Source organism: Amblyomma americanum, chromosome 9 (assembly GCF_052857255.1).
Source record: "Amblyomma americanum isolate KBUSLIRL-KWMA chromosome 9, ASM5285725v1, whole genome shotgun sequence".
Classification (NCBI taxonomy): Eukaryota; Metazoa; Arthropoda; class Arachnida; order Ixodida; family Ixodidae; genus Amblyomma; species Amblyomma americanum.
Genome location: NC_135505.1, coordinates 100,812,359 through 100,828,295, shown reverse-complemented (window position 1 = coordinate 100,828,295; position 15,937 = coordinate 100,812,359). Strand labels below are relative to the sequence as shown.

At 50.7% G+C, this 15,937-nt stretch overlaps 1 protein-coding gene across 2 annotated transcripts in view; it reads left to right on the top strand.

The window, feature by feature from the left end:
- LOC144103877 (TNF receptor-associated factor 2-like) overlaps positions 1-15,937 on the top strand; it is a 67,564-nt gene that overhangs the window by 34,101 nt on the left and 17,526 nt on the right. The window contains exon 2 of one of the 2 annotated variants that reach the window (XM_077636585.1): positions 9,155-9,429. In XM_077636585.1, the coding sequence (XP_077492711.1) occupies positions 9,155-9,429 (275 nt within the window). Of the gene's footprint in view, positions 1-9,154; positions 9,596-15,937 lie in introns of those variants that run through there. The other variant, XM_077636584.1, reaches the window with a different exon arrangement.

Genomic DNA, 15,937 nt, shown 5'->3' with positions numbered 1-15,937 from the left:
GAGCTCCTTAAGCCATACCTGCACGAGCTGCACGTTAACGGGAAACCGTGCAGGGTGCTTCGTGATAGCGCCGCGACGATGGACGTTGTCCACCCGTCTTACGTGTCAGTGGACGATTTTACGGGAGAAGTCTCGTGGATAAAACACGCAGTAGAAGAACACAGTGTATGCCTTTCCATAGCTAGAGTGATAATTTGTGGGCCGTTTGGAGAGCTAATCACTGAGGCAGCAGTTTCGAAGGCCGTGCCACTTCAATATCCTTACCTCTTCTCGAATCGATCAGACCAATTGCTACGCGAGAGAGGCCAGAAACTCGGAAGCGGGGCGATACAAGCTTTGACAAGATCGAAAACTCGTCAGTTCGCATTTCAACTAAGTCCAATTCCCGAACCTCAGGTAGCCAGAGACGCACCAGCCAGCATATCGTTGCAATAAAATGAGGAGGGAAGGGAACCAACGAGAAATGAAAGCCAGACAGCTGACCGAGCAAATGAGCGACGAGGGTCTTCAACCACTAAGTCGGTAGAGGAATCAGAAAATGCTGAAGGATCCGTTTTATCTCCAACATCGCGTAGTTTTGATCGCCTTCTGCAGGTGAACAGGGAGTCCCTAATAAAAGAACAGAAGCAGGATCCCACTTTGGAAAGACTGCACCTTACAGCTAAAGAGGGCATCGCGAGACGAAACATAACGATGCACGAGAAGGGAGGTTTACTATACCGACACTACCAGGACAGAAAAGACAAAACATTTGATCAGCTGGTCGCGCCCGAAAAATACAGAGCGGACATTCTGAGTCTCTGCCACGGAAATGGCTGGGCAGGACATCTGGGAATCAATAAAACAAAGGAGCGGCTATTAATGGAATATTATTGGCCGGGTTGTTTCAAAGATGCAGAACGCTACGTAAAATCATGCGATGCGTGCCAGCGCGTGGGCAAGCCGGGAGAGACATGGAAGGCTCCACTGAAAATTGTTCCATTGATCTCGGAACCCTTCCGCCGGCTTGTAATAGACACAGTAGGCCCTTCGCCTAAAATGAAATCGGGCTATAAGTACTTGCTTACTATGCTATGTCCCGCCACAAAATTTCCCGAAGCAATTCCGTTGAAGGACTTGAGCTCCACAGAAATAGTTGACGCCCTTTTGTCAGTGTTCGCGAGAATAGGATTTCCTGCCGAAATCCAAGCCGATCAGGTGACGGTCTTTACAAGCGCCTTGACGACCACATTCCTAGAAAGATGCGGAATAAAACTGTTACACAGCTCGGTGTATCATCCGCAGTCCAACAGTGTAGAGAAATGGCATTCGGTGCTGAAGCGGGTGCTACGCGCTCTTTGTTATGAGCATAAAGCAGACTGGGAGGATTGTCTGCCGGCCACACTTTTCGCTTTACGAACAGTCCCCCACGAAGCTACGGGGTTTACGCCAGCAGAACCCGTGTATGGAAGAGCCCTCCGCTCTCCCCTCCGAATGCTGAGAGAAATGTGGGAAGGAACAGGAGAGAACCAGACAGTGGTTGAGTACGTGCTTCAGCTACTGGACCGCCTAAAAAACACGAGGGAATTAGTAAACCGAAATATGAAAGCTGCCCAGGAGGCCGCCAAGGTCTATTATGACAAAAACGCGCGCCTTCGAGGCTTCACCGCGGGTGATGGCGTGATGATCCTCCGGCCATCGAAAAAAAACAAGCTGGAAGTTCACTGGGATGGTCCAGTAGAAGTGTTGCAAAAATTTTCGGAGACGAATTACGCGCTAAGGGTTCCAGGCAGGGGAAAGCAGGTGAGAATCTATCATTGCAATCTGATGAAGCCGTTCGTGGAACGCAGCGGGATCGTCAATCTGACTCTAAATGAACCAGAAGAGCTGGACAGCGAGAGTCAGGGTTGGAAGGGAGGTGCGAACGCTAGTGACAACGTGGAGAACATTCTGGCTCACTCCGTGAATGCAGATTTCCTAAGCGGGACCCTGCTCGACACACTAAAGCAGTTGTTGAGCGCATTCGCTGACCTATTTAGCAGTCGCCCGGGAAAGACACACCTCCTTACACACGAAATCGAGCTCACGTCTGATGAGCCGGTACGTTCGAAACCCTACAGGGTATCACCGCGGCAAAAAGAAATAATGGACGCGGAAATGCAGCGCATGTTGGAGTTAGGGGTTGTAGAGCCAGAGGAAAGTGACTATGCCTCACCGCTAATTCTTGTTGAGGCCCCAGGGAAAGATCCTCGTCCCTGCGTGGATTATAGAAAACTGAATGCAATTACCAGGGATCAGCTATACCCGATTCCCAACATAGAGGAAAGAATAGAAAGGGTGAGCGGCGCGAAATTCATTTCCACCCTCGATCTCGTACGGGGATATTGGCATGTTCCCCTCTCAGAAAGCGCGAGCAGGTATGCCGCTTTCATCTCCCCAGCGGGCACCTTTCGACCCTTAATGCTTAGTTTTGGGTTGAAGAATGCCCCCTGCAGCTTCTCGAAACTTATGGACATCGTACTGAAGGACATGCAGTGCTTTGCACTCCCTTATTTAGACGATGTGGCAATTTTTTCGGAAACCTGGCAAGAGCATCTAGAACACCTAAGGACCGTGTTTTCCAGTTTACGACAGGCTAGACTGACACTGAAGGCAGAAAAGTGTAGATTTGGTTGCGCACAGGTGACGTACTTGGGCCACGTTGTAGGCCAGGTAACTAGGAGCCCATCCAAGTTAAAGATTGCCCCGATCGCAGCATTTCTGCAACCACGGACCAAAACGGACATTCGCTCCTTTTTGGGATTAGTTATGTACTACCAGCGATATATTCCCAACTACTCACAGTGGACTAGTCCCTTAACTGACGCCTTGCGAAAGGGAGCACCTACTAACGTAAGTTGGGATAACCAAAAAGAAAACGCCTTCGAAAGCCTGAAGGAAGCACTCGTGTCCCGACCCTTGCTCAGGACCCCTGACTATGGAAAAGAGTTCATAATCCAGTGTGATGCCAGTGATAGAGGGCTGGGTGCTGTCTTAAGCAAAGTTGGCTACGACCATGAACACCCAGTTCTGTACATCAGCCGCAAACTGACCAATAGAGAGGAAGCGTACAGCGCTTCCGAAAAAGAGTGCGCGTGTTTAGTTTGGGCAGCGCAGAAGTTGTCGTGTTACCTGTACGGAGCAAAGTTTGTATTTGAGACTGACCATTGTCCTTTAACGTGGCTGCGACAGATGTCCCCCAAAAATGGTCGCTTGCTCAGATGGAGTCTGGCTCTCCAACAGTACAATTTCTCGGTGCGTTATAAGAAGGGGAAACTGCACGGAAATGCTGATGTAAGCGGGAGAACTAAGAGGAATCTCCTCCTGTGTGAGTTTTTTTTTACTTTGTTCCGAGTAATCCGGCTGTGGCAGTTTCAAAACCGGATGTTTCGCGCTCAGTCGGCACAAAATTAACCCAAATTTGAACAGAATTTTTTAAAATTGTGTTGTTGTCAATGGAAGAAGCCTGGTGATTCTTTGGCGAAGTCCGAGCGCTTGCGTGTGGGGCAGTGCTTTGCTGTTTGGAACGTCCCACCTGCGCTTTCCTTTGTTGGTGGTGCTTTGGGTTCTGCCTTGGGGGCGATGATATTGCAATCCAGGGGACCAACTCGGACGCCATCTCATCTCTTCCTGCCCAGCGGTCGTCAACGCTGGACATTCGATATTTTTCGGGCCGCGGAGGAGCTGTAAGGTTTTTGGCGACAGCCGGTGGTCTGATTCAGCTCCGTATTCGGCCCGGACACCTGCAACCGGGGTCACTGCACGGCGATAGGCATCTTGGTTCCCACGGCCGGTCCTCGCGTGGTTTATTGGATTCGAGACGGAGGATTCCACTGCCGTTTGTAAACAACATTGTTCCCGGAAGATCGACCGTGCGGCACGGAGGCAGTTAGTGACCGCCAGAACCGAGCAGGGGTGACTCACCCCTTCAACTGTGCCTGCTCGCCGGCGCCTCGCCCATTCGGACTTCCCGGAAGACGTGTCCGACTTGACAGCGTGAGAACTGTCGTTCGGACGCGAAGACAACGCTCTCTCTGGTGGGGGCGATTGTCCAGTGGCACCCTCTCTCTCCGGAGAGGCATGTGACGGGGGCGTGTCCCTATGTGAAGTGGTGTGTGTGTACGACAACGCAAGTTAGGCCACGCCCAACCTGGCGAAGACCTCCTCGAACCTGGGGAATCCTAGGGACCGGACCCTTTTTAAACCGGACGACGAGTGCCGTGAGGAAGGAATCCTCGATCATCCTGAGATCTTCTCAGATCCTCCGACCTTCCCCCATCACCCACCAATGGGTTCCTAAATCTTGTAAATAATGTAAAATAAACCCCCTGTACAGTTTCCTTCATAACCAAGTCCGACAACGTCATTCGGAGAAGGGACATGCGGCGCTGAAAGCGTCAGCTCACTCAAGGACCCCTCGTCCCCAACACCGCGCAGGTACACCTTCTCGCTTACGTATACAGACCCGCCTTGTTTTATGCGCTTTCTCTTGCAGTTTTTCGACTCCTTCTAGAGTGAAAATGGTGAGAGCTACTTGAAGTTTACGATGAGCAATGAACTGCCTATTTTTTTCCAGGGCAATCTGTGCTTTTTCTCTATCTTCAGCTTGTATTGTATATGCAATCTGCGACAGGTGGTCTCGAGTGCCCTTTGTCTCCTTATCCAGGTCCTTTCCGATTGTTCTCTCTAATGTGTTTATGGTCCCTGGAAGATTAATGATAGCATCACTTAATGTAGTTACACACGTTTTCACTTCCTCTGTAGAGACAGTGATGTCATGCATGCCTTTAGTGAGAATGTCGTGTTTCTGCAGTGTCTCAGCGGCCAGTTCTTGTTTTAAAGTTTTCTTCAGAGTGTTTATAGCGGTGGAGACTCCGTTTAGCGTGTCACCATGCATGGCAATATCAGAAACAAGGCGCTCAAATAACCTTCTGCTCTCAGCCGCCTGCTTTTCAAGTTCTGCCCGGAAAGAAGCAAGAAACGCGGTGGCATCCTTGCAGTTGGACGGCACTCCGGTTCCAGTTCCACGAGGCGTCCCTTTTGTCTCACAGCCTGATCTAAGGTGAGAGCACACGTCGCTGCAGAGAACACCGGCAGAGCACTTGGGGCAGGAAACCGAGTGGTGTCGACATTCGTGCTGAAAATGCCGGAGGAGCTGAGAAGCGGCCACCACAGAACTGCACCCACGTTCTTCATTCCAGCACCTCACCTGCAGATTAAAAGAGAAAAGAACAAGGTATCATTCATGAGGCAAATAGAAGCGGATCCCGGTTTGACGCTCAACCATTATCTTTTCTCGCTGATGTGTTACGGCTCCGAAACTAATTTTTGGTCTCATAAATGTCCCCGAAAAAGTTGTGCTTTTTTCTTCACATGTTATAATTTGTAGGGCACATGCCGTCAAGGGCCTCGAAACAGGACGCCCCCACGGCGTGACCGGGGTTTATTCGTTGTCTGGTCACGTGAGCAGCCACGGGCAAAACGGCGGCCCCCGGTCAGAGTCTGCGAGAGGGAAAAGGCGTAAGACAGCGAGACAAAGAAGATGGCGCGTCAACTAAGCGCGGCTCGCGGGCTTTAGTAGACGAATTCTTCAGGGTACCGCCGTGTGCGCGAGTTAGATATTGAACCGAGGAGAAACCACGTGAGAGTTATGACGTCATTCAGCCGCCGCCGCAGAAACCGAGCGCTCGCATCGGCCTAGTCACGTGACAACAATGACCTCACTCAACCGCAGCTACGCCGCAGCCGTGGGCTCGCTCTCTCTAGACAGCCTCCGCTGCCTCAGCAAGCGCCAGCGACTTGCAACAGCTCTCGACCATTTAACGGCAGCAGTCGTCATGAATGCTCCCGGCGAGTCGCCTCGTGAAGTGTCTGCGTCTCAGAGGTTGCGAAGACGACATAACCAAAGCGACACGGTGCCAGCCAGCGCCACCTAACGTTAGGCTCTTGGGTTGAGCTATGCGTCCCATGCGCATGCACGACCAAAACAAAGCGGTCGTCTGCACGTGGGCTCTCGGCCTCATTTGCGCTCAGTGCTTGTGCTTCATGCCGCCAGGGCAGCGCTGTGTGATATGTACCAGCGGCCGGAAAACGAACGCGCTTCGCGCGAATCACTAGGCGGCTAGGCGAGCAAGTGCAAGTGATAGCGGGCGATCGTGCGTTTCAAAAGCAAGTTGAAGAGGTAGCGGGTGACTACAAGTTTCAAACATGCGCCAGGCTAACAGTGTGAGAATTGGTCCTAGGTGTGGTTGTTTAGCTCTGTCTTCGTCTTGTCAGTATGAGGTTAGCGGCTTACCAGCATGCACCATTGTTTGAGGGCGTTTCTTTTGCTGTGTTATCAGCTTCAAGAGGCACCGCATTTGGCATGCGTGCAGTTAGGAACTCGGGTGCAGAAACGTGCGATCATTCGCTATCACTCGCGCTGGCTTGCCTGACCGTCTCGTTACAGTCGTGAAACAGGGCGGCATGGCAACGCCCTGCCCACCAACACACCGTCACAAATGCAGGCAGCGCGGCCCTCGGGGCACGAAACCAACTCGCAAGGTGGAGGCGCGACGAGGAAACATTGAGCAGGCATCCCTCCGTTTTCGCCGCGCATGCGTATGGGACACATACCTCAAACGCAGAACCTAACGTAGGTGGCGCTGACTTGCTCCGCAGAGCACCGTCGGCGCGCTCTAGACAGGGCTGCTCACCACTGTACACATCATGTGAAGGAGCTAGTGCTGACCTGCGCCTCCGAAACCACAGCGAAATGAACGCCACCGCCGATAAACGCGGCGCAGTGGTTCCTCATAATAAACGCTTGTATTTTGCCTGCTTACATTTTAGACTGTTTGCACAGCCGTGCGGCGGCCGCGTTCGGTAAAACTTGGCCGTTGCTACCGTTGCGCCGTGATCTGCCGGCGTTTTCCGTGCAATCAGCTGCGTAGTTAGCGTATTAATTGCTACAACTCTCTGCTGCCTACACCCGAATTATCCCGGTGGCCTGCGGCTGCCGTGCAGCAAGGAAAATAATGCGAGCACGGTGCAGTTGTCGAGCTATGCGCACAAATTTCGCATTTCCGGTCACGAATGAGCCGAGCACATGATTGGGGAGCTTCTAGAGGTCAAGCGGCACTGAAAAAAAAAACGGTGGTTGGTCGACACAAGGAGGAAAGCAGTGAATGAAGGGAGTAATTATTGATTGAGATCTGGCACAGGTGCAAAGATCCCAAGTTGATGCGAACATGTTGATGCGAGCTAAAACCAGTTGACACCTGTTGCAAAAAACTTCCTTACTCGAATATGACCAACTCAGATATTTCCACCTTCGGCAAGATGGGCGACATATCTTTGCAACAAGGTGTACTGATGCAGCAGAAGATTTGTTCTTTAAGGCAAACGAAAAAAATCGTTCCGGCTTCAGGAGAAAATACTCTAAAGCTATTTTTATTTGCATAAATTACCAGGGCGCCCAATGTTTCCCAGTTATTCATGTAGGCAGTTTTTTGTTAGGGTACTGCGGGCTGGCTAGTATGCATGCGTTATGCAGAAACAGGTTACGCAGCACAAGCCCGTTCCACGTGTGCCGCTGTTTTCTGAAAAAAAGACATATTGGTTCCCGAAAGGGGAGAGGGTTCAACAGAGCTATGAAAGTTTGTACTCAAAACAAATTAGTTCCGAAGGAATTTTTTCTGACAAATATTCGCACTAGTAAGTCCATCATTTAGCCTGAGATCACTGTGTCGCTTTTACAATAGTGTAGGGTGGTAGTAAGCCAGGATGGGTCTCATTTGGTGTTACATTGCCAACAACATGCTTGCCTCATATTCTCAAGTGGTGAGCGGGGAGGTAATCTAATATTTGTCATTGCTGCCTGTAATCTGCGTTCGTAGCTTCATTCCCCGGCGACCGGCAAACGATAGTGTTTGTCAAAGCGTTTCTATTCCGATGTGGGATAACCACTGATGGGGATTATCAGGGGTGGGAAACGCATAGTCGTGCTCTGTGGTTCATCGGTCTCTGCGCCGTTCCGCCAGCGCAGCAGTACGCATGAAGGGAGTGATCTCATGGGCATGTTTCGGCCGCGACCAGCGTGACATATTCTCACTGCCTACGTAAGCACGAACAGCGACCAATGCCAGCGAACGAAATGAAATGGCGACGAATTGCGTCGTCACGCATTCCGACCACTAGAGAGTTGCGGACGGGGGCTGCCATTTTCATCCTGATAATTTGTGCAAAGAAGGTACTTTAAAGAGCGAATTGAAGCCTTGACAATCAGATTATCAGGTACAAAACGTTTTGAACAAAAAAAATGGGGAAAGGTTTATCCCGCCGAAACCTAAGTTACCGAAACGAAAGCTTGTAAAGCTTGGTTAGACAAGGTTGTTGCCTGTTTGTAATGACTGACGTTTAGACAAGGTTTGCCAGGCTTAAGTTTTAAAGCTGTCGCTTTGGTTACTGTCGTCTTCGCAACCTCTGAGACGCAGACAGTTCACGAGGCGTCTCGCCGGGAACATCCATGACGACTGCTGCCGTTAAATGGTCGAGAGCTGTTGCAAGTCGCTGGCACTTGCTGAGGCAGCGGAGGCTGTCTAGAGAGAGCGAGCCCACGGCTGCGGCGTAGCTGCGGTTGAGTGAGGTCATTGTTGTCACGTGACTAGGCCGATGCGAGCGCTTGGTTTCTGCGGCGGCGGCTGAATTACGTCATAACTCTCACGTGGTTTCTCCTCGGTTCAATATCTAACTCGCGCACACGGCGGTACCCTGAAGAATTCCTCTACTAAAGCCCGCGAGCCGCGCTTAGTTGACGCGCCATCTTCTTTGTCTCGCTGTCTTACGCCTTTTCCCTCTCGCAGACTCTGACCGGGGGCTGCCGTTTTGCCCGTGGCTGCTCACGTGACCAGACAACGAATAAACCCCGGTCACGCCGTGGGGCCGTCCTTTTTCGAGGCCCTTGACGGCATGTGCCATACAAATTATAACATGTGAAGAAAAAAGCACAACTTTTTCGGGGACATTTATGAGACCAAAAATTAGTTTCGGAGCCGTAACACATCAGCGAGAAAAGATAATGGTTGAGCGTCAAACCGGGATCCGCTTCTATTTACCTCATGAATGATACCTTGTTCTTTTCTCTTTTAATCTGCAGGTGAGGTGCTGGAATGAAGAACGTGGGTGCAATTCTGTGGTGGCCGCTTCGGAGCTCCTCCGGCATTTTCAGCGCGAATGTCGACACCACTCGGTTTCCTGCTCCAAGTGCTCTGCCGGTGTTCTCTGCAGCGACGTGTGCTCTCACCTTAGGTCAGCGTGTGAAACAAAAGGGACGCCTCTTGGAACCGAAGTGCCGTCCGACAGCAAGGATGCCACCGCGTTTCTTGCTACTTTCCGGGCAGAACTGGAAAAGCCGGCGGCTGAGAGCAGAAGGTTGTTTGAGCGCCTTGTTGCTGATATTGCCATGCATGGCGACACACTAACCGGAGTCTCCACCGCTATAAACACTCTGAAGGAAACTTTAAAACAACAACTGGCCGCTGAGACACTGCAGAAACAAGACATTCTCACTAATTCTCACTAAAGGCATGCATGACATCACTGTGTCTACCGAGGAAGTGAAATCGTATGTCACTACATTAAGTGATGCTATCATTAATCTTCCAGGGATCATAAACACATTAGAGAGAACAATCAGAAAGGACATGGATAAGGAGACAAAGAGCACTCGAGACCACCTGTCGCAGATTGCAAATACAATACAAGCTGAATATAGAGAAAAAGCACAGATTGCCCTGGGAAAAAATAGGCAGTTCATTGCTCATCCTAAACTTCAAGTAGCTCTCACCATTCTCACTGTAGAAGGAGTCGAAAAACTGAAAGAAAAAGCGCATAAACCAAGGCCGGTCTGTATACGTAAGCGAGAAGGTGTACCTGCGCGGTGTTGGGGACGAGGGGTCCTTGAGTGAGCTGACGCTTTCAGCGCCGCAGGTCCCTTCTCCGAATGACGTTGTCGGACTTGGTTATGAAGGAAACTGTACAGGGGGTTTATTTTACATTATTTACAAGATTTAGGAACCCATTGGTGGGTGATGGGGGAAGGTCGGAGGATCTGAGAAGATCTCAGGATGATCGAGGATTCCTTCCTCACGGCACTCGTCGTCCGGTTTAAAAAGGGTCCGGTCCCTAGGATTCCCCAGGTTCGAGGAGGTCTTCGCCAGGTTGGGCGTGGCCTAACTTGCGTTGTCGTACACACACACCACTTCACATAAGGACACGCCCCCGTCACATGCCTCGCCGGAGAGAGAGGGTGCCACTGTACAATCGCCCCCACCAGAGAGAGCGTTGTCTTCGCGTCCGAACGACAGTTCTCACGCTGTCAAGTCGGACACGTCTTCCGGGAAGTCCGAATGGGCGAGGCGCCGGCGAGCAGGCACAGTTGAAGGGGTGAGTCACCCCTGCTCGGTTCTGGCGGTCGCTAACTGCCTCCGTGCCGCACGGTGGATCTTCCGGGAACAATGTTGTTTACAAACGGCAGTGGAATCCTCCGTCTCGAATCCAATAGACCACGCGAGGACCGGCCGTGGGAACCAAGATGCCTATCGCCGTGCAGTGACCCCGGTTGCAGGTGTCCGGGCCGAATACGCAGCTGAATCAGACCACCGGCTGTCGCCAGAAACCTTACAGCTCCTCCGCGGCCCGAAAAATCTCGAATGTCCAGCGTTGACGACCGCTGGGCAGGAAGAGATGAGATGGCGTCCGAGTTGGTCCCCTGGATTGCAATATCATCGCCCCCAAGGCAGACCCCAAAGCACCACCAACAAAGGAAAGCGCAGGTGGGTCGTTCCAAACGGCAAAGCACTGCCCCACACGCAAGCGCTCGGACTTCGCCAAAGAATCACCAGGCTTCTTCCATTGACAACAATACACTTTTAAAAAAATTCTGTTCAAATTTGGGTTAATTTTGTGCCGACTGAGCGCGAAACATCCCCTTTTGAAACTGCCACAGCCGGATTACTCGGAACAAAGTAAAAAAAAAAACTCCCACAGGAGGAGATTCCTCTTAGTTCTCCCGCTTACATCAGCATTTCCGTGCAGTTTCCCCTTCTTATAACGCACCGAGAAATTGTACTGTTGGAGAGCCAGACTCTATCTGAGCAAGCGACCATTTTTGGGGGACATCTGTCGCAGCCACGTTAAAGGACAATGGTCAGTCTCAAATACAAACTTTGCTCCGTACAGGTAACATGACAACTTCTGCGCTGCCCAAACTAAACACGCGCACTCTTTTTCGGAAGCGCTGTACGCTTTCTCTCTACTGGTCAGTTTGCGGCTGATGTACAGAACTGGGTGTTCTTCATGGTCGTAGCCAACTTGGCTTAAGACAGCACCCAGCCCTCTATCAATGGCATCACACTGGACTATGAACTCTTTCCCATAGTCAGGGGTCCTGAGCAAGGGTCGGGACACGAGTGCTTCCTTCAGGCTTTCGAAGGCGTTTTCTTTTTGGTTATCCCAACTTACGTTAGTAGGTGCTCCCTTTCGCAAGGCGTCAGTTAAGGGACAAGTCCACTGTGAGTAGTTAGGAATATATCGCTGGTAGTACCCAACTAATCCCAAAAAGGAGCGAATGTCCGTTTTGGTCCGTGGTTGCGGAAATGCTGCGATTGGGGCAATCTTTAACTCGGATGGGCTCCTAGTTACCTGGCCTACAACGTGGCCCAAGTACGTCACCTGTGCGCAACCAAATCTACACTTTTCTGCCTTCAGTGTCATTCAAGCCTGTCGTAAACTGGAAAACACGGTCCTTAGGTGTTCTAGATGCTCTTGCCAAGTTTCCGAAAAAATTGCCACATCGTCTAAATAAGGGAGTGCAAAGCACTGCATGTCCTTCAGTACGATGTCCATGAGTTTCGAGAAGCTGTAGGGGGCATTCTTCAACCCAAAACTAAGCATTAAGGGTCGAAAGGTGCCCGCTGGGGAGATGAAAGCGGCATACCTGCTCGCGCTTTCTGAGAGGGGAACTTGCCAATATCCCCGTACGAGATCGAGGGTGGAAATGAATTTCGCGCCGCTCACCCTTTCTATCCTTTCCTCTATGTTGGGAACCGGGTATAGCTGATCCCTGGTAATTGCATTCAGCTTTCTATAATCCACGCAGGGACGAGGATCTTTCCCTGGGGCCTCAACAAGAATTAGCGGTGAGGCATAGTCACTTTCCGCTGGCTCTACAACCCCTAACTCTCGCAGGTTAGTTTTCCACTGGTGCGAAATTTCCTAGCGCTGTATCATCCATCCTTCATGCTTCCGGAAGTGCAACATGCGCTGCATTTCCGCGTCCATTATTTCTTTTTGCAGCGGTGATACCCTGTAGGGTTTCGACCGTACCGGCTCATCAGACGTGAGCTCGATTTCGTGTGTAAGGAGGTGTGTCTTTCCCGGGCGACTGCTAAATAGGTCAGCGAATGCGCTCAACGACTGCTTTAGCGTGTCGACCTGGGTCCCGCTTAGGAAATCTGCATTCACGGTGTGAGCCAGAATGTTCTCCGCGTTGTCACTAGCGTTCGCACCTCCCTTCCTACCCTGACTCTCGCTGTCCAGCTCTTCTGGTTCATTTAGAGTCAGATTGACGATCCCGCTGCGTTCCACGAACGGCTTCATCAGATTGCAATGATAGATTCTCACCTGCTTTCCCCTGCCTGGAACCCTTAGCGCGTAATTTGTCTCCGAAAATTTTTGCAACACTTCTACTGGACCATCCCAGTGAACTTCCAGCTTGTTTTTCCTCGATGGCCGGAAGATCATCACGCGATCACCCGCGGTGAAGCCTCGAAGGCACGCGTTTTTGTCATAATAGACCTTGGCGGCCTCCTGGGCAGCTTTCATATTTCGGTTTACGAATTCCCTCGTGTTTTTGAGGCGGTCCAGTCGCTGAAGCACGTACTCAACCACTGTCTGGTTCTCTCCTGCCCCTTCCCACATTTCTCTCAGCATTCGGAGGGGAGAGCGGAGGGCTCTTCCATACACGAGTTCTGCTGGCGTAAACCCCGTAGCTTCGTGGGGACTGTTCGTAAAGCGAAAAGTGTGGCCGGCAGACAATCCTCCCAGTCTGCTTTATGCTGATAACAAAGAGCGCGTAGCACTCGCTTCAGCACCGAATGCCATTTCTCTACACTGTTGGACGGCGGATGATACACCGAGCTGTGTAACAGTTTTATTCCGCATCTTTCTAGGAATGTGGTCGTCAAGGCGCTTGTAAAGACCGTCGCCTGATCGGCTTGGATTTCGGCCGGAAATCCTATTCTCGCGAACACTGACAAAAGGGCGTCAACTATTTCTGTGGAGCTCAAGTCCTTCAACGAAATTGCTTCGAGAAATTTTGTGGCGGGACATAGCATAGTAAGCAAGTACTTATAACCTGATTTCGTTTTAGGCAAAGGGCCTACTGTGTCTATTACAAGCCGGCGGAAGGGTTCCGAGATCAATGGAACAATTTTCAGTGGAGCCTTCCATGTCTCTCCCGGCTTGCCCACGCGCTGGCACGCATCGCATGATTTTACGTAGCGTTCTGCATCTTTGAAACAACCCGGCCAATAATATTCCATTAATAGCCGCTCCTTTGTTTTATTGATTCCCAGATGTCCTGCCCAGCCATTTCCGTGGCAGAGACTCAGAATGTCCGCTCTGTATTTTTCGGGCGCGACCAGCTGATCAAATGTTTTGTCTTTTCTGTCCTGGTAGTGTCGGTATAGTAAACCTCCCTTCTCGTGCATCGTTATGTTTCGTCTCGCGATGCCCTCTTTAGCTGTAAGGTGCAGTCTTTCCAAAGTGGGATCCTGCTTCTGTTCTTTTATTAGGGACTCCCTGTTCACCTGCAGAAGGCGATCAAAACTACGCGATGTTGGAGATTAAACGGATCCTTCAGCGTTTTCTGATTCCTCTACCGACTTAGTGGTTGAAGTCCCTCGTCGCTCATTTGCTCGGTCAGCTGTCTGGCTTTCATTTCTCGTTGGTTCCCTTCCCTCCTCATTTTATTGCAACGATATGCTGGCTGGTGCGTCTCTGGCTACCTGAGGTTCGGGAATCGGACTTAGTTGAGATGCGAACTGACGAGTTTTCGATCTTGTCAAAGCTTGTATCACCCCGCTTCCGAGTTTCTGGCCTCTCTCACGTAGCAATTGGTCTGATCGATTCGAGAAGAGGTAAGGATATTGAAGTGGCACGGCCTTCGAAACTGCGGCCTCAGTGATTAGCTCTCCAAACGGCCCACAAATTATCACTCTAGCTATGGGAAGGCATACACTGTGTTCTTCTACTGCGTGTTTTATCCACGAGACTTCTCCCGTAAAATCGTCCACTGACACGTAAGACGGGTGGACAACGTCCATCGTCGCGGCGCTATCACGAAGCACCCTGCACGGTTTCCCGTTAACGTGCAGCTCGTGCAGGTATGGCTTAAGGAGCTCTAGATTCTCAACGTTATCCTCGACGCACGAGAACACCAAACGTTGCTTTGTACACTTGGCTGCAAAGTGCCCGACACCATTGCAGTTGTAGCAACGAAATGGCCTACTAGCCTCAAACTCTTTTTTCGCGGCTTTGTCTGCACCCTGTCTCTTCGCCTGTTCTTCACGCTTTTCTGGCGCTACCTTCGTTGCCTCCGATTGCTCCGAACTTCTAGCACTTCGCGTCTTTCTGCTAGGCCCTTTATCTCGCATCGCGTTTCGAGCGTGTGACGCACCCTCTTCAGTGCTCAACCTTCTGCGCGAAACGTACTCCTCTGCTAGCTCAGCGGCCCTTTCAACTGTGTCGACTTTTTCCCTGTCTTGAACCCACAGTTTCACCACTTGGGGAATGCTTCGGTAAAATTGCTCAAGGCAAAAGCACTCAATGATTTTGTCTCGACTTTCATAAACCTCGGCTCCTTTTAGCCACTCTAACAGATTCGTCTTTAGGCCATACGCGAAATCCGGATAGCCCTCGCTATCGTTTTTCATTGCGTTCCTGAAGCGCTGTCGGAAAGCTTCGGCTGACAGCCGGTACCTTTTTAGCAGGCTGGCGTTGACTTTTTCGTAGTCTGCTGCGTCTTGTGTGCTAAGTCTTGCTATGACTTCAGCTACTTCACATGGCAAGAGTGTCAGAAGCCGTTGCGGCCATGTACTGCGAGCAAAGTTCTCCCTTTCGCAAGTTCTCTCAAAGTTTCCCAGGTACAATCCTATGTCCCTTCCACTTTCATAGGGCTGCATGAATCTGTTCATTCTATACGATTGTACATCGCTTGCACTTTCAGGAGACCCGGCTCTCGTACTGACGCCTTTTTTTCGATTTTCGCTTTCAAGCTGCAATCGCTTTACTTTCTTCTTTTTCAGCTTCCCACTTTTGCCGTTCTTTCTCTTTTTCCCACTCCGCTTCCCTTTTTCTTTTTTCTTCCGGTACCAAATTCCACGTATCTACCAGCTGATCGTCCTCTACGTGTTTTTGAATTGTCTTGCATATTTCAAGTTTGTAATCTTGCCCTGTACTTCTATTGACAGTTCCTCGCATAACAACAGCAAGTCCGACGTTGACAATTTCATGAGGCCCATGACAACGGTTTCTCCGCTTTGGCAATGCTATCTGCAAAATGTCGTGAGATTATTCTTTCTCAATTGACATACACTTCCCAGTGATTCTAGATTATTCTCTCAAAATCTGAAGCCTGGCGAATCCTATAGCAAAATGCCGAAACGCTTACCGGTTGAGAAAGCACGATGTCGCACGGTCCATCCCAGCTGCTGTCAACCAGTTGTTGGGGACGAGGGGTCCTTGAGTGAGCTGACGCTTTCAGCGCCGCAGGTCCCTTCTCCGAATGACGTTGTCGGACTTGGTTATGAAGGAAACTGTACAGGGGGTTTATTTTACATTATTTACAAGATTTAGGAACCCATTGGTGGGTGATAGG